At 39.8% G+C, this 18,429-nt stretch overlaps 1 protein-coding gene across 1 annotated transcript in view; it reads right to left on the reverse strand.

Annotated features, from left to right (window-relative positions):
- NAV3 (neuron navigator 3) overlaps positions 1 to 18,429 on the reverse strand; it is a gene marked incomplete at both ends in the record, with an annotated part of 180,489 nt that overhangs the window by 39,495 nt on the left and 122,565 nt on the right. The window contains 6 exons of the mRNA XM_010194243.1: positions 320 to 480; positions 2,838 to 2,879; positions 9,368 to 9,856; positions 11,407 to 12,112; positions 14,275 to 14,551; positions 17,846 to 17,978. Coding sequence (XP_010192545.1) covers positions 320 to 480; positions 2,838 to 2,879; positions 9,368 to 9,856; positions 11,407 to 12,112; positions 14,275 to 14,551; positions 17,846 to 17,978 — 1,808 coding nt within the window. The remainder of the gene's footprint in view (positions 1 to 319; positions 481 to 2,837; positions 2,880 to 9,367; positions 9,857 to 11,406; positions 12,113 to 14,274; positions 14,552 to 17,845; positions 17,979 to 18,429) is intronic.

Genomic DNA, 18,429 nt, shown 5'->3' on the forward strand with positions numbered 1-18,429 from the left:
CACTAAACTCCCTGGAAAGAATCTTACTGACAGTGAGTCCTAAAAGATGAGCAGCTCTGAACTACAGGCTAGTTTCCAGCTCTGCCTCAGATTGTCTTCTCCTTGGGCAAAGCATAGAGAATCTGAGCTTTTTTTTCTGTATGCAAAATAAGAGGTACCCTGGTCTATTCCATGAAAAATGCCATTAGTGAGGTACCACAATATGGTGATGGAGATGTTAAAATAAATCATTTAGTCTGGCAAACCAAGAAATATGAGTAGTTGAATTTTATGATGCTGTTCTAAAGTGGGAGAAACAGTGAAGGGAACCATCATTTACCCAGGTTGGAAAAGTGATATTTTCCAGTTGCAGATGAAGACATAGCTGAAGGAGAAACAAGCGGGGACTGACTGCCAGTGTCTTGCAGGCCTCCAGTTGAATGGGAGCGTAGCCATTCCTTGCCTTCCTCCTGACTCATCTGCCGGGACGATGGAGTGTATCTGAAAAACCACAGCTGACATGCTCAAAACAATGACAAGTTGATGGTTTGGAAAGAAACAGGTGTCACATAAATACCGTTTGCCAGTTAGATACAACAAAACCCTTGGAAAGCATCAAGGCTAGTCAAGTGATTATCACCAGGGATTTTAACAAGGTAAAATTTACCATCTTATTACAACAGAGGTAGTACAGGACTTGAAACCCTCTTTTCTGTACATCCCCCTCCCCAAACCAGGATTCTCTTCCTTTGAAGAGATATGGTGATAAACCACAGAAGACGGACAACCAAGCTGACAGGCAAGGACTTCAAAGCTGTAGGAAATGCACAGGTTGATGCAAAAGCTTGAAAGCTGTATGTCTAGGAAGGGGAATGGACAGACTAGAAGCCAAGAATTGTAAGTAGCTGCTTACAAAATGACATCTTCCACAGAGTATGTGGCCAACTGGTTAGATGACAGGAGTGAAACAGATCAACAACTCTGAAAAAGGAGTTTGCACTGGTAATGACAGCAAGTCATGGTCATACGTGTGGTCTGCTGCTCTGAATGCTACTTGGCATTGTGTCCTGCCCCAAACTGGGGGGGGGAGGGAAAGGGACAGGAAAAACCCACAATTAGCAGAAACAAGTTCTCTGGAAGGAAGAAGTTTCACAATCAAATCATTCATCAACTGCTTCCTTTGGCAAACCAATAAAACAAGTGCAGCTTGACACACGGGCTAAGAGGGAGGACTGGTAACTCACTGACCCAGTCTCTCTTGTCTGGGCTGGAAGAAGGGCAATTCTGGTGGTGGTTAAACATTAAAATGTGCAGGCAGTGTGCATCTTAATCAAGAGATTGTTTTCAGCAATGTCTGCAACAGCCTGCTTCATTCAACACAATCTCCTGCTGAGAAATGAGCACCTTCTTCACCACTGTCACGAGCCATCAGTGTTCCCTTCACAGCAGAGCAGAAAGGGCTTTTGATTCTCTGGCTTCAGGCTTGCAAGGCATAAGTATTTCTGCTTAGAAAGCAGATTAAATGAACATGTAAGTTGTCATGTTGTGCTTGGGGTTTTGTACAATATTTTACGGCATTAAAACATCTTGTCCTGATTAAATATTTACTTCCTTTCTCCTTTCAAAAAGACAGCTACGGTCTTTGCTTATAAATGTGGTAGAGCAGAGTTACCCAGCAGTTATCAGATCAGCAAGATGGCAAAACGAGAATTCAGGATCTGGGTCTTGGTCTGGGATCTCTGCACATTAAATCAAAATGATGGTCTTTCTGGGATACCAACCAGGATTATATGCCTACGAGTGGTTTTCCCACTCTATTTCACTTTCAGCTTTCAGCTACCATTATAATTGTACAGCCGCAAACCTCAGTTATCCCACGGTGCCCTTGCAGGGTTCACTTTATGCTTCTTTCATGTCCTCCACGTTTTCCATTCTCTTCCAATCCAAAGTGATTGTTTTGGGATAATGGCAAATTAGATTAAATTCTTTTTAAGGAACAGACAGTGCAGAAGAGCAGAAGGTGCTACCTAGTGGCAACACTTTAGCACTATCTTGAAATTTCATAAAATACTAATCAATAACTCAAAAGGTTTAACTGTGTGATTTCCGTGACTGGAAGGCTGCATAGTGTCTGTGTGCATGCACATATACCCTTGCTTGCCAAATCTCCTTCCTGGATTAGGGAGACAGGCTGCGATGCTCCATGAGATCAGACAAGTTACCTAATGATCCCCTCTTTTAACCATGGAGTGCAGAAAAGGGCAGATGACTGCTGTTTGCTGTGATGAATACAGCTCTAATTAGTGGGGAATTAGTAGCAAAGTTCGACTCTGAGTATTGCTGGATAGAGATCAAGAAGACTGGCTGGAGCAGGGCTTGTTTTATACTTACAAATCTTGGATATTAAAAGGAGTATTTTCTAGCCTTACCCTTTACTAGATCTCCAATTCAAATTACATGAGTGTTTGCCTTTAGAATTCAAGTTTAGATCCACCTCTAAAACCTTGTTTTTCCTGATAGTATTTTCAACAATTAGTCCCACTGAATTGCTAAAGTATCTTGTTCTGTCTCGTTTAGCTCTCCAGTATTCAGTGCCTTTTAAGATTCATTGCATAAGGAATCTATCTACCCTTTAAAGTATTCACTTTTCATGACATATCTTGTAAAGAAAATTATTTACTGGGCAGACTTGGAAAGAAAAAGTCCATTGTTAAAATCTACATTTTTTGTTTTGTGTCTAAGTACCAAAAACTCTGTTGTAAACATGATGAACAAAAAGAGAAAGAAAAGGAAAGATAGTGTAGAAAAAGTTACAGAAAAACAGAAGATCAGCAGTCATGCTCAAAAAATATATATACCTTAATCCCTTTTTGGGTAGTGTATTTCTGTCAAGCTGCATGCTGTTAAAACAAAAAAAATCCCTAAGGATACACAGTAAACAGGACTGTTCAGAATTACAAATTTTAAAGGTTTAGATGTGTGTGTATAACAGAAGGTCATTTAATGCTTTTTAATATATCTTTCATGATAAATTCCTGACTCATTGGAGGTGACAATAGGACAAGGACTGCTGCACATTCATTTTTCTTCTAGACATGCTCTGGGCTGGGTCAATAGTAATTTGGAGAATGTCCAAGTCAGAAAGAAGTCCTTCCTTACCATTTCTAACCTTCCTACAGCTTCACCCTGCAATCTGTGTGAGAATCATATGGTCACAGTGTGAATCTTTATTTTTCACAGTTGCCTACGATATGCCAATACATTTCCAAAAGAAATGAAGGTTGTGGCACCTGCTAAGAGGCAGCATGGCCTTGCCAGAAGCCAAATGACAGCTCTGCATGTAGAAATACGTGCTAAATATACAGATTCTTGGCTTTCTGTTGCGGTGGGGCTCACACAGTGAGGCGATGGTGGGGACAATGAAGAGTGGCACCAGAGCAATATTGTTCCATATTCATGCACACACAGTGGCAGAGTGGCTGATCACTTGAGCTCTATGGCTGGAGTTTTCCCAATTAAAACCCCATCACTAGGAAGGTGATCACTAGCCTTCCTTCAAATCAAGTGTCATTTGAGCATTTTCTCATAAAGACCTGGTAGCTCAGTCCCTGACTAGTGTGGGTTGAACTTGAACTAGTTGTTATCAAGTAAGTGTTGCAGTGTTTTTCCCTTAAGAACATAATTTAGTGTGGCCATATGGATTAAATAGTGAAATGGCTTTAGAAAGTTTCTGTATTACTTATCATAATCATACCTCTGAGAACCAACAGTAACTTAGGACCTTTCCTACCCAGGAAAACTCTCACACCATTACTAGAGGTCATTTTCTATTGTGCCAGGGGTGCTGAACACCCCACTGTCACATAACCTTGATCCAGGTAGGTAAAGGCAGTGAAAATACTGTTGGTGTTAACAATCCATTGCTATTAGGGTTCAATCTAATGGAAGAAAACCCCTCTTACCACCAGGAAATTTTATAGGCAATTTTACTCATTTATTCAGGGCCTTGGGGAGAAAGCAAATGGAAGGAGAAACTTAGCAAGATTTCAGCATAGGCCCAGCTATCATGGTCCATGTGAGATTAGTCCTCTGTCAGACAGAGAACCAAATTTTCAACATTTTGCTCTCAACATACCTAACAGGACCAAGAATGGGTGGTAAAACAAGAACATACATTTGAATGCATGATTCATGCAGGTTTTAGTTCCTTACAGAGAAGAATGGGTCCTTTATGTACCTTTATGCACCTCTAAATTTCAAAACAAATAAACATGATCATAACAAACCCAGTCTCTTCTGCAAATATTTTAAACATCCTAATGAACAGTACATTCTCTAGTGTTACTTTAACCTGAAGTTCTATGTATTTCAAAATAATATATAGCAGATTATCTAAAAATAAAGGAGCCAATCACTCTCCTTTTAAGCAATCCACAAGCAAATAGTTGTAAGTCAGTCAGACAAATATGCTAATAGTGACCATAGGATTTTGCAAAAAAACTTTCTAATTCAGATACTCAAATGAAACAGGGTGAATATGCCTCCACATGAGCATGGAGTTACTGCAACCACATAAAAGTGAATGTAGCAAACCTTCATTTTTGTTTTTAAAGGTGTGCCTAGATATCAGAAAATTGCATGAAACCATTAATGATGGTTCTATGTAACTATTAATTCAGAACCATAACGTCTCATATATTTTTAGTATCTGAAAGCATTCATCTGCCAAGAAGTTGGTATGTTAATTCTACAGAAACTGGACTTCAGCTAAATAGAACTGAACTGTAACATGCAGTGATGTCAGGTTTTAGCTTTTAGCTTAACTTCAGTGCTCAAAAGATCTCTAACAATTATTTGAAAAAAGTTGATCCTTTCCTGAAAAAATCAATGCATCTATGGAAAACTGTCTCTTTGGCTCAAAACATATTCCAATATAAAGTGAGGCTGAGAATATTGTAATATTCCTGATGTTTTCTTTTGCCATGTTGATTGCCAAAAGCAGTCTTGCAGGATGATGCATGCAGATGTAGGCTGAAGTTATCAAGCCTACCATAACTCCATTCCCTTTTGTTTATTTTGCACTGCTGAAACTATCTGCAAGTTTGCTGGGGGAAATTACAGGAAGCCTTACAGTTCTCAGGTTCCTACCTGCCCTTGGTGTTCAGGCTAACCTGGGAAAGGGCCACAGGGCCATATCTTTGGGCTATATCTACTGTTGCAGAGCTGTTAGGGAATGAAACAAATTATTGCAAGCTAAGAAGCACTTAGGGAGGTCTAGTGCAGGCTGCGTCAAGATGATATGGATCTTATAAATGAGTTTCCACAAACGGCTGAGCACACAAGAAAATCTGATATATGATGTGCTGTTTCATACCTTAAAACCACAACCATCAACTATGATGACAACTTAAAACAATTGAAAGTCTTGAAGAGATCATGGCCCTCAAAACTAAACATTCTTTTAAAATAAGCCAAAGCAAGCCAGTCATGTAATTAGAAACTACTTCCACTCTGCCAATTTTAAAATGCAGCCATTATTACCAATGAGACCACTGTTAATTCCTATATTTCTGTATTTTTTTATGCATCCCTTGCTTGTGTCACTCAGATCAAGCAGAACAAAGACACAAATTTGCAGTGCCCAGCAGCAATTAAGACTTCAAAAGAATCATTGGTGATGTGTCCACTTGGAAAATTTTATCAATTAAAGCAGTGATATTTCACTAATTAACCCCAGTAGATAGTTTTATTTTGGAGTATAAGTACCTATATGATTTATTTTAATACCTCTAAATAGCTGTAAGCCAAAATACAAGTCCCTTCTCACATAGGGAGTTACAGGGCTGTAACAACAGAAGTAGACTTGTCTAAATAAATACTGCAAAACCAGCAAGAGTCCTGCGGGAGACGCAAGTTTTGCTGAAAAGGTAAATATTTTGCTAGTAGTTACTGAACCCATTTTCTGGTTATTACAATGCAAAAGAATTTCATGGAATTACATAAAATTTGGCTGGAGTAAACTCTGACACTGTATGAATATAGCAGTTGACAGGGAGCTCTGTGTTTCTGCCCTACTGTTGTTTGGTGGGCTTGCTTCAGGCGCTTGCCTGAAGACTGGATATGGGCAATGTCTGATCATCCCTGGAGGGATTGAAACATAGCAGATATACATGGGTATATGTGGCAGAGAGCTTGCAGACCTGCTATCTCCATGAAAGGTAATCACTTTTTTGGAGGCAGCCAAGGTCTGCTCCCCTTAGTAGGAAACATAGAGGTGCCCTAAGATTTTGGTATCATGTTCTGGGTTCTTTCCAGTTGCACCAAATCTTTCTTAAAACTTGATGTCCTAAAGCCTTCATCTTAAAGGCTAACATTAAAAAAGTAGCATGAGATAACTACTTTCTCAGTCTTACACATGATGCTTTCATTTTCAAAATACTGGGAAAATGCTTTACCCTGCAGTGGCACTACAACCCCATAGACACTGTCTCCTTTCTGCAAAATAGACTCATCATTTTCCATTTTGTTTGTGCAAATATATCCTGCCCAGTTTTATCCCTTCAGGCTAATAAAACATTGATCACTAGTATCTGATAACTCATTTCCAACCAATCAAGCACTTTATTTCCCTCACTTGCTTATGATAATGTAATTTGAAATCCCTCCTAAAGCTTTACCAAGTTCAGGTTTTTGTTCAGGAATTTGTTTTCCTGCAAATTAATGAAATCAGTCCTATTTAAAAGGATGTTAATGACTGATCCCATGTTACCTGTTACTTAACCCATTTTGCTTAACATCCTCTGTATCTTTCCAGGAACTGAGGCAAGGTGACCTGGTCCATAATCTCCTTGTCCTCCACCCCAGTCCTCCTCCTCACTCCTTCCTCAGCATCAACCTTTTGAAACCTCTTCTTCAGTTCTAGCAACTGCATGGCTATTTCAGACTATGTCTGAAGCAGGGAAAAGTTCATCAGGACCAGTAAATTGGAGTAATCTTTAACCTTTTCATTTCCTCTTAGCATGCTTGCCATTAGTGATGCTTGACTATCAAATTGGGGTTAATGCTTCAGTGAAATCATATTTGTTTGTAACATCTATTATTAGCTCTCTCTTTTTCACTTTTCCCTGGGCTTTCTCTACATAGACTTTATGTTGCTTGTTAGCCGTATCTCATTTTGTGCTTTCTGTCTTTCTGATTTTTTGTCTACATCACATTAGTATATCTCACTATACAGACTGCTCATTCAGCATTTTGCAAGCTCTGGAGCGACTGAAGAAAAAGAATAAGCCTCTCTGAAGATAATTTCTTGTGCCATGCCAGGCTACAACTCATATTGCCAGAGGCATCTTAACTATAATCTGAGTTTACAAAGGAAAAAGGACATAATCTGTTGCCAAACATATCTGTCTCTAACACTGTACACCAACGCTTTTGTTGTGAGAAAATACTTTGCTACGTGTAGGTTTTACTGTATAAAACTGTTTAGAAATAGCACAGGACTTGCAACAGGCCTTTCAGAAAAACCTAACAGCAAAAACCCTACTGGGGCTTTAATTCAAGAACGGATACTATTTTTCTCTAGGTACATATATTTGTTTTGAGACCAGATCAACATGATAAACAGCTCTCTTTGGACTCAGTCATAATATTCGCATATGGACAAATCTGAAACGTAAAAATATTGCCAAAGGCAAAGTATTTGGAACCACTGAAATTAAGTCACTGAACAAATACATAAAGTATTAGTAGTGGGGGTTGCTCAGGAGCTTATGCCAAATCATTAACATTTTAAATGTGATGTTTAACATCCTCCGTATAAATATGATCTTTGGCATAAATTCATACTCTTCCACATCATCCTATTGACCTCACCATGCATATATGTAGCACTAAAAATTAGTGAAGGTTTTTATAAGATAAATATTAATAATTAAATTTCTAAGAAATATTACATTCAGTTCATGGCACACGATGCAAATTACTATTTAAAAATTAAAGGCATAGCGCAAATTACAAATTACTCGTGTCAGTGTATTTTTAGCTACTGTTATTACAATACATTATATTGGTACACACATATGTTTTATAGTGTTATAATAATATTAGTAAAATGTGTGATTTTCACTGATATAGTAATATTTATGAACGCAACGTAAGAGAATGAAATGTGTGGAGAGTTTCCATCTAGATTTGGCAAAGAGTTGTTTAGGGTTTTGTTTCTTTTTGTTTGTTTTTTAATGCTGATTCACTGAAAGTGAAATCTTTCCATGGAAAGGATAAGTATTGAAAAATCTTGGGCTTTATATAAAGGGGAAAAAAGTTCTTAACATTGTATATTTTTCACACGTATACAAAAAAGATCTTTTTTCCTTCAAATACTTTTGTATTTTCTAAACAACTAAGTGTAACCATTAAAAGTTTTAAATATTTCTGACTCAATAAAATTTTCTATTATTGGATCAAAGGCTAATGAAATATTTAGTATCGACTTTTCAGTCCCCATGTGAGATAAGAGTTTCATTTTCAAGTCTTGAAAATTTTCACAGGAAGAGAAAATTACTTACCGCCTAGCAAAGTTTATTTTTTCTCTCTTGGAAAAGTCAAATAAATATTTCATGCACACACAAGAAAAGAATTTTTAAAAAAAATCATGCTAGAACTGTGCCAGGGTGAATGCACCACTGTATATTATAAATTAAATGGTAAAATATCCACATGTTAAAAAGTTCTTTAATAGAGCAAACAAAGGAAAGCCCTTTCTTTTTTTGCCTGTCTGTTGCAGACACTCAGCAGGACTGTGCATCCAGTGAAGGGCTCATCTTATAAACTGTCTCCCTGCCAGTGAAACTGCATTTTAGTAAGGAACTGTGTAATGATTACCATATAAGAAGCAGCTTGTCAGAACTGGGAATTTTAAGGCATGACTGGTCAGTTGAAGGCAGGGGCCCACCAGCTCTGCCTTTAGCTAATGGGAAGAAAATTGGTGGGGTCCCACTGCTGGAGAAGCTTTGTTAGCAAGAGGGCAGTGATACAGCTTTGGAGCTGCGAATTGCTGGGACAGCAGGTAAACCCAGCATGCAGGAGTGGCTGTTCAGATTTGCCCTTAATTAGACAGTTTTCCTCTTTTTTCTGGTTGTTCTCCAGAACAAGAGAAGGAAAAAAATTTCACAAGATGGAAAAAGTGCTTGTAAAACCTTAAAAGGCAGTTGATTCCATGCCCAATGCCTTTCAGCTTTCTTTTCTTCCTTCCTTTCTTTTTTACATAAAGGACTAAGCTGCTAATTAAACAGTGTCCCATTAGGAAAACAGGTGGAGGGTTCGTTTTTTTGACTCCTGTCCTTTTGCCTCTCACTGGTTTCGTGGTCACTGTATCTATAGGCAAGCTCACCTTTCCGAAAGAGTAGATCGGACGCTTCCAGTCCTCATGAGCAGGCTCTGAACCTCCTGAGTGCTTGTTGTCAGTCCAGAGAGAGAGCCATGATGGCTAAGAGGAAGGTCAATGGACTCGGAACTGGTGTGAAGGCTAGTCATGGACTGGTAACTTGGTGTGTCCTTACTGCCCGCTGAAGAGCTGCTCAGGTTTGCAGCCCACACAAGAGCACCTGATGTGAAAGAGTGCACTGAGGCGGGACTGGAAGCCAAGGAGTGACTTAAGCTTACAACATCTGCATTTAAGTCCGAAGGTTTACTGAAGAGGGGGCTGCTGCTACCACTTTGCCCACCTGCACTGCCCATGCTGCCTGTGCCCGAGGATGGCGATTCCAGGCTGCCTTGCCGTGCCAATGTGGTACTAGGGCTGGGCATTGCCGATGTGGGTTTCACACCTTCAGTACTGGGTGCAGAGGCAGCTTTACCACTTGCCTTGGCACCAAACAACCTAAATGTAAAACAAATAACTTTAGAGAAACTGATAGCCGCATTAAACATTCATGGCGCAACATCCTAAGAGCCAAACTACACATTCTTAATTACCACTACTACAATCATGCCTACTCAGTTGATCAACCGCATCACAAAATTAATTTCACTTAACCATATCACAATAATCAGGGTTTGTTTCATTAGCAACAGCTCTCATTCACTCCTGCTCAGATGTGCCTTTTGCACATACAGACCCTCCCAGAGAGAGGTAAAGTAAGCACATTTTTGGCTTATTAGTGCATAAACAGATTACACTTTCACCCAAATTCGGGTATTAAGCGTTCCCACAGCTAAGTCATGAGCTTTTAAACCCTTCACTTGTCAAATCAGTTAAGAAGATTGCAACAAACACTTTCAAAATCCTTCATAGTTTAGTAAACATCTAAGTATTAGTGTAAAATTTCCCTCTTGTTCTTTTGCACAGCTGTTCGTGCGGTCATCGGTTATGTAGCAGCCATTCAGACAGAATAAACTGCACCGGAGCTAGATGGGCTCGGTTTGCCTCCAAGGGCAGTCATGACAGACGTGTATTTCACATAACTGCTTCCAGCAATTCTATAGAAGAAAATTCTACAGTGATGATGAAAAAAAAACCCTCTAAAAGTGTGGAAATAAAAAGTCATGTGATGACTTAATGTCTTACTGGAAACATTTTAAGCTGCAGTTAAGATGCAGCTCATAAAGTAATAAGAAATAAATGCAAAACTTAATGTGATGTAAAGTAAGCATGGCTAATAACATGAAAATCTATTTTACATATTACCAAGCCCACAAAAATCAGCTGCATCTCCCCTTCAGCCTGGAGATGCTGTTTTGGTAACTAGGCACAAGAGGGCACTATTGGCTTTTTCTCCAACAGCGCAAATGCTCCATCCCAAATCATATTTCATTCAGTTTTATCCTTCCAGAAACGTTACAATAGGGCATTTCCAATTGAAATTTAGCTTTGCTAATGTTTGTGATGAAAGATGTAACAAAGCTGCTAAGATAATGTAGCGCTGGTAGCTGGAGCTGCCAACAACGTGAAAGCAAATATTTGATTTATAGAGCTCTTCAGTTCTCCAACCAGGCTATGGCATCGCTTGTTCCAGTAACAGAATGTGCCGAATGTGGCATCCTTCTTCCCTTTCGGGGTTTATCAGAGTATTGAGGGGGAACTTCTTATGTGTCTGAATATTCAATAAAAACTTAGAATCATAGATAATTTCCAGTTGGAAAAGACCCATAAGGATCATCAAGTCCAACTTACTCTAGTCTTCAAATGGTTGTTATGGGAATATACGTACAATGCTCAAAGCTTAAAGAACAGCCCTTTCAGGTCTGGGGAGGTCTTTAGATCTTAGAGAAATAATTGCGTTGTGAGAAAAAATTTTACTCTCTTATTTTATTTTAACTTTGTTGTCTCTGTTTGTGGCAAAATATACTCTGAAAAGGCTTTTTGCCTAGTGCTTTGAAAGTCCCTGCCTTGTATACTGCAACTTCAGGAATTCATAGAAAAGCACTAACCTCCGAAATGTGGGTGAGGCAATATCTGGGTATTTGGATCCTGGCTGCCTAAGTCCTGGTGTTCCAGAAGCACTTGCCGAAGTTGGACTGGATTTGGGGGAACTGGACAGAGAGACGCTCTCAGAATCAGACACGGCCACCTTCTCTTTTTCTTTGTCCGTTTGGTTGATGGTAACAGGGCTGGACCGCTCGGAGCCGATCTTGCTTGGTTCTCGCAGTTTGGTGGCAGCAGCACCCGCAGACTTGCTGCTGACGTTGGAGTCGATGCTGCTGGTGCTGGAGCGGTGGCCGCCCCTGCCGGGGATCCCACTGCCACTGGATTTTGATGGGCGAGGCAAACTTCGATACTGCAGAGTCGTCTTCGAGTTCATGTGCAGGACGCCATCATCCTGGTTCTGCGAACCATCTAAGCTTGTCTTCCGCCCTGCATTGGACTTCCCACCGATGGCTGAAGATTTTGGCATTTTTCCTAGAGTTGCTGACCCGCTTGTGATAGTTGCGCCACTTGTGGTGATTATGGTAGAAGAGCCCATCCCGGACTTCTTGAATCCAAAAGACCCTGTAGCAGTTGATCTCCCAATGCCAGAGGGAGGCTTTTTTCCTTCATCGCCGCTGCTTTTTCCTGCATCTGATGGAGAGCGCTGAATGGAGGCTCCTTTCAGGGGAGTTTTCACCTTTTCTGAAGCTTTTGCATCATCTGTTTTTCCTAAAGAAGAGCATATTAGAAAAAGTCACTCATGTTTAGGTAGTAATGTCTCAATAAGTAATTTTAAAACTACATGTTTACAATTTCAAAATGGTAAAATACACAAATATAAATATTAGCCTAAGAAAACAGACCTATTTGATCTTTAGACCTCATCAGCAGTCAGTACCACGTGCATAGGTAAGCATTGAGTACTAAAAGCTTGAAATTCTCCTGAGAACTCCCAGTTTCATATATACCTGCAGTGCACAGATGTAGAAAAATATCCTGAATGGACCATAAGGAATTTTGTTTGGCTTTTTTGTTCTGTTAATAGTATTTCTATATATAAGAAATAATACTTGAAAACAAAACATGGCAGGTAATTAACATTTCCAGAAGTATGACATTAATTATGCATGTAGAAATTAGTGGTAGTTATTGAGATCTTTGGTTTTCATTGATTACATTTTTTTAGCTTATAATTAAGTTTGTTCTGGGTTTAGTTACACAAAAGTATCAGAGAGAGATTATGTTATCATGGCATGAATCTTCTTGATTTATAACAATATCAATTACATGAGTTAACAGTCTTTGTCATATCCCTGATATCTTTTCAAGATTTTTGGTTTTCTGAGAGGCTGTCTTCAGTACTATATAGGCACGTACATATATACCAGATTTTTCTACATATTGTTATTGTGTCATTCATAAAGGTTTAAATAAGATATTTTCTTCTATCGTAAGAGAAAATACCCTCTTTATTTTTTACAAAAAACTTTGCGGACAAAAATGCTGTTTCTCTTCTATTCTCGTTTGTCTTAAAGCATCTATTGTATGCTTCTTATAAGGAATGCAGATTCAGCGTAACAACACTTTAATTCACTCTTCAAGTGATTATGGAAGTTTTGGAGGCGGGTGGCCTAATTTCTCTCAAGGAACTAAACTGTAAAAAAGAGCAACACCTACAAATCAGAACTAAAGTAACTCACGTTTTTTTTTGGTGCACATTTTATGCTACACAAACACATGCACATGCTAAGATATGGATCAGACTCCTACACAGCGAACAGACAGACTGTTAGTATATGCTTGAAAAATTAAGGCCTCAGTTCTTAGTCGCACAGTGGCTGCCTGCTTATCTTCAGAAAAATAGATCTGGGAAACTTAGCTTGGCATACAGTAAACCTTTGCTTTTATTGGTGTGTTGTTTCTGTATTCATATGACAACCGACCATGACAATGCTCCTCAGGGATCTCATAGCCTAGAAGCTGACTAATGTTTAGCAGTTCCCAATTGCAAAGAAACAAAAGAAACTCACAAAGGATTTGAATTTATTCTAACTTTGTTAGTTGTCTTCACAACTGAGGGCTAAATCATGCTCATGCAGTATTTTGTCAGGACGTGACAAAGGCCTAGAAAGTGTCCTACAGAGAACTGATATTTCCCTAGTAAAATGATAGCTTAGATGGTCTTAATAATGGTGTCTTCCACCAAGGTTGGACTTTTTCCTTCAAGACTGGATAGCAGAAGTGGTTCCTACTTCTGAGAGACCATTCAAAATTAGGTGAGAAGTCATCTAGCACTGAAGGGAGTGTGTAAAAAGTTATTTTTTACCGTTTTTATCTTTTAACAGTGGTCTTTAGAATACCCACAGTATCTGGAATGTGACAATTCAGCTTTAGTTCAGAAACACTCACTTTGAATCCCCTCACTTGAATGTTAATTTTTTTATCTCAACTTCTAATCTTTGGCCATTTCTATGCATATGTTCAATTATCAAAGGTCCTGGTTTTCTAAAAAACAAAGATTAGGCAGAGGTGAATCCAAAAATATTTTTAAGAATTCCTTAATAGAAGTTGACATACTAAAAGGACAGTAAAACAAAATGCAATCACAGCTTTTATTATGGATACATTCCTGTGCCATTCATAAATTATTAGTATGCAGTGAAGCAAACTAACATTTATAGAGATGAACAAGTTAGTATATTATTACAATCTTGGCTTGCAGTCATTTATGAGAACTCCCAATATGCTTATGGTTCCCCATGTCTATTACACACTTATAATATCCATTAATTATATTTAGCCCACTAAAGATTCCTTACTGCTCATGAATGAAGTCTGAGTACAACACATTAATTTTCAGTGCTGTAATCTGAACTACAGAAGTTTCCTACCTGGGGTCTTGAGCGCACTCGTTCCTGCTTTCTGCCTGGACTGGGTTGCTCCTACTTGTGCAGTCATGCCTCTCCTCCAGGAGCCGGTCTGTGAAACAGAGAGAGACGCTTTCTGCCCTCCCTTCTCTGACTCTTCAGACAGTCCCGATGGAAGGCCTTTCCACTTGCCACTGCTGTCTACACTGCTGTCAAAGTCTTCCTCTGGTTTCTTCAGTTCTTCGGTGCTGCCCCAAGTTTCGCTGTCTGTAACTGAGCGCTTCTCCGAGTCCGTCTTCAGCTACAAGAGATTTGCAGCAGAAATGGTCAGTCTCAGCATCTTCAGTATTTGCTGATTTCTTAAATTCAGGAGGGGAGGAGGATAAGCATATTGATTTATTCATAGCAAGGGCTATGGCAACTTCCATTATAAAACATTAGTATCCTGGTCACAAAACATTATTTTGGGAAGACATTTTTCTTTTTCCTTTTATTTTCAAAAGATTTAAACTCTTTCCTTCATAGATAAACCATAATAAAGTGAAACATAATTTGCTCTAGTCATCAGTGGTGATACTCTCACCGCTCCTCAACTCCTGAAATTCTGTGCTGAGAGCTTTTACTAAAAGCTTGAATGAGGGAATTCCTAAACACACTATTAAAATCACCTCAGTCTGGTTTCATGCCTTTTCCTACCCAAGCTTTCCACTGACCAAATTAGGAATATTGCCCCAGCAGCACTGAGTATGTTGTGCCACCAGTGCGAAAGGGTAACATCTTCAGTAAAATTTTCAGTGCTACAGCTGATGGCTTTTCTACTGGTTTGTCTCCACTGAAACAAATTGTTTCTAACCAGAAACTCACTTTAGCTACATTAGCTAGCAAAGCAGAGTGGCTCACGCAAGCAGTGCCCACAAGCAGGGTGAAGGTAACTATCTGGGGTCATGCTTGCTACGAAACTCAGACCAATGTGGAAGATGTCCCAGCAAGGACTTAACACCCCTGCAGCATCTGCTTTCCCTGGTGTGTGCTGATAAGAGTGTGCTGCAAGGAGCAGCCCAACAAGACAGACAACACAGAAGCTGTGAAAGTGGCTTAAATGGAGACACTGGAGACTGACCCTACCCTCCGTATTTGACAAGACTTGCGTTGTTTGTGCTGACAGGCTGCTCACTGTAACCACTCCTCCTTCGTTTTCCTGCAGCCTCCTGACCTCAGCCTCAAGCCTTATCAGCACCTCACCAGTCCTGCTTACCTCTGCCCCTCCTGAACAGCAAAAAAGTGGTGCTGGTCTCAGCAGTCACCACAGTCTTGTGCAGCCCACCCAAGTGGGACTGCAAACTGGATCACATTCAGGGGAGGGCTATTTATTATTCTGTGTTGCTACAGCTACTTCTCCACAGAGACCCTTCTGTGGCTGTTTCCTAGGCACTGCTGTCATAAGTAGGATTAATACTGATTAGATGGCCAACAGAATATTTGTCATTTGAGGTGTACAAAATGCAAAGCTTTCTGCACTTTCATAATTTCATATGTGCTTTGGAGAGGCTAGCAATGATTTTGGGGAAGGATTGATGGGAAAAGAGCCCAAGCAAACATCTACACAAATATTGCAAGGTCCTTCAAAAGAGTTTTCATTAGTGTTTATTGTTACAACATGTGTAATGTTCCCAGAACTTTTCTCATAAATGAATGGTTATAAACACAGCTATACATTTTTAAAGCAAATTGCATAATTTCCAAGAAATGACAAGTATAATACTTTCTAAAAGCCTCTCTTTACCATTACGGGATCTGGAAAGCAATGTTAATCCTCTTTTAATAAGAAAACAACAACAAAATATGCAGTTTCTGCCTCAGGCTATAGCCTGCCTGCACTGCTCCGATCACTTAAAAAGACTGTTGCATGAGTACATCCTACACCTGGAGAACAGCTGGCAAAATACTTCTATATTGTGTTCATCTCAGCTTCTGGCTGAGATTGCAGGCTAGCATGGAGTACACTACTTTCTAATTAATCTGCCTAGTGAAGGCAGGCCTGACAGAGGTCTGTTCTCAGCAATCATAACATAAATCACCTGTGGCAGTAAAGCAACATTTGAACATGTGTTGCATCTCTGTCTATCACTGAACAAATTGCAAATAGTATCTGGCTGAGTATCCAGAATATGAGATCACTCAGATGAAACACTCACAAAGAATTAAATAGTCAGCCTGAGATTTCCCAGTCATGATGATGATGATGATGATGACGCTGATGATGCTGTGGAACAGCTAAGTCAGATTAGCTGGCCATCACTGTTGATGGGAAAGAGAAGAGGCTGATCTCCAGTTAGTAACCATGGGAGACCCTGATGGGGTGGGAAATGCAAAGGTAAGGGCTGAGGAATGCTGGCATCTGTGTGAGTACCTTAGCATGAATATAACATTGGTCTGAAATCTGTCCTACTGCAGATTAAAGCAATCTTATTCCCAGAGGAACTTTATTTCCCTGTTGTCTGGGGGAAATTACAAATATATGTTTTTCCTCTCTTGACAGTCTGCCACACTGCAAATCTACAAAACAGGTCTCTCAATTGCAGGCACTGGCTGCCTGCATGAGTCCAGATGGAACTGGGGCATCAGTCTTGTGTCCTGAATACTTGACATCAAATCACTGGAGGCAAAAACTCTTACCCTATGCTGAATGTTCAGTTCTTAAATTCCCTGCTTGTAAACAGGAGATGACACACCAGAGAATGCTTTTCTATTGGGACTAATTCTTCTGGTTTTATTTCTTTTTCTGGGGGGAACCAAGTCCTGCAACCATTCTGGCTTGTCTTTTTCATCACTTGCAATTTTGAGGGGGCCTGGGTAGAAATACTAGGATATCTGACACAAGGGCTTTGTGTATATATATATATATGTACACAGATACACACACACACAAATGTATTATGTATATAGCTTGTGGCTGTACACCACTCAGAACTCTATTTTGACACTATGCATTGTCAGCTTGTGGGCCCATGGGCCACTTTCATTTTATTCCTGGACCTAACTGGGGAGAAGAGAAGCTCTGTCACCTGTGCCCTGTTCCCTTCAGCCTCTTTTCTCCCAGCAGAGAGAACAGGGAAAGTACAGTACAGCCTATGTATTTCTTCCCAAGAAAGATGAAAAGTATCATTTTAAATTGCACTCTCTATTGAAAGAGATACTCTCCACAAATGGGATAAAGTGAGTAGAAATCCACCCATCACAGATCCAGTCATACTGTGTTTTCTTTGTACTTGGTTGCAGCAGGGGTTTGGGGCTTCCTGGGGCTGGGACCAGTGGGGACTCTCCCAAGGTTGGCAGAGCAGGGTCTCCCCAGCTGGAACCTTCAGCAGTAGGATATGCCCTGGGATCAGGGCATCTGAGGCATCAGCCCATGTGTCAGTGTTGGGCCCTGCTCAGTGGGGTCCGTGGGATTCTTGAACACAGATGTGATAGAGGAGTTTGTAAAATATGAATATTTCAGTTGTTTCAGAGGCATTATTGCTTTTTTTCCTCCCTGTTTTCCCTCATGCTTTTAGGGCTTTGCAAGAAATGACAATTAGAAGCTACTCACCTGGGCATGTGTGTTCTTTCTTGAAGAGGCAGTTATATTGGAATAAGAGCTGACAGATGAGGTGGTGTTCAAATCATCTGTGCTGAGGTTGTCAAGAGTGTCACTGAGGCCACTACTAACTGAGCTGCTGTCATCCCAGCTGCAGAGAAAGGAGCACATCTGCTTTACACACTGCACGTCAATAGGCAGAAAGCATATCAAAAACAATAAGATGCAGTTACTTGTTCTTCAAGAGGTTTGCCAGAAAATTTTCAGTAATTCTTCCTAATGTACAATGAATATTAGTTTTCAGACTTTTTAGTTAATTATTCACTCACTGTCAAGTGGTTGCTTGTTCAATTAATGAAAGACCCAGGTGCCTTTTAAAAAATTAACATTAGGTCTAAACAAGCACTAGTGTAAGTCATTAAAACAGGTTGTTTCATGCTTCATTGCAATCACATTCAGAAAACTGGCAGGGAAACCCATTAAACCTACCTGGTATTGCTAGCCAAATCATTATTAATAGCTTGGAGAACACCTGATGGATTTCCAGGCTACAGAAAAATAAAAGGAGTATCTCTTCTGCAGCCTAATCAAGTGTCAGCAGG

This window comes from Mesitornis unicolor, unplaced genomic scaffold, assembly GCF_000695765.1.
Source record: "Mesitornis unicolor isolate BGI_N332 unplaced genomic scaffold, ASM69576v1 scaffold2241, whole genome shotgun sequence".
Lineage (NCBI taxonomy): Eukaryota > Metazoa > Chordata > Aves > Mesitornithiformes > Mesitornithidae > Mesitornis > Mesitornis unicolor.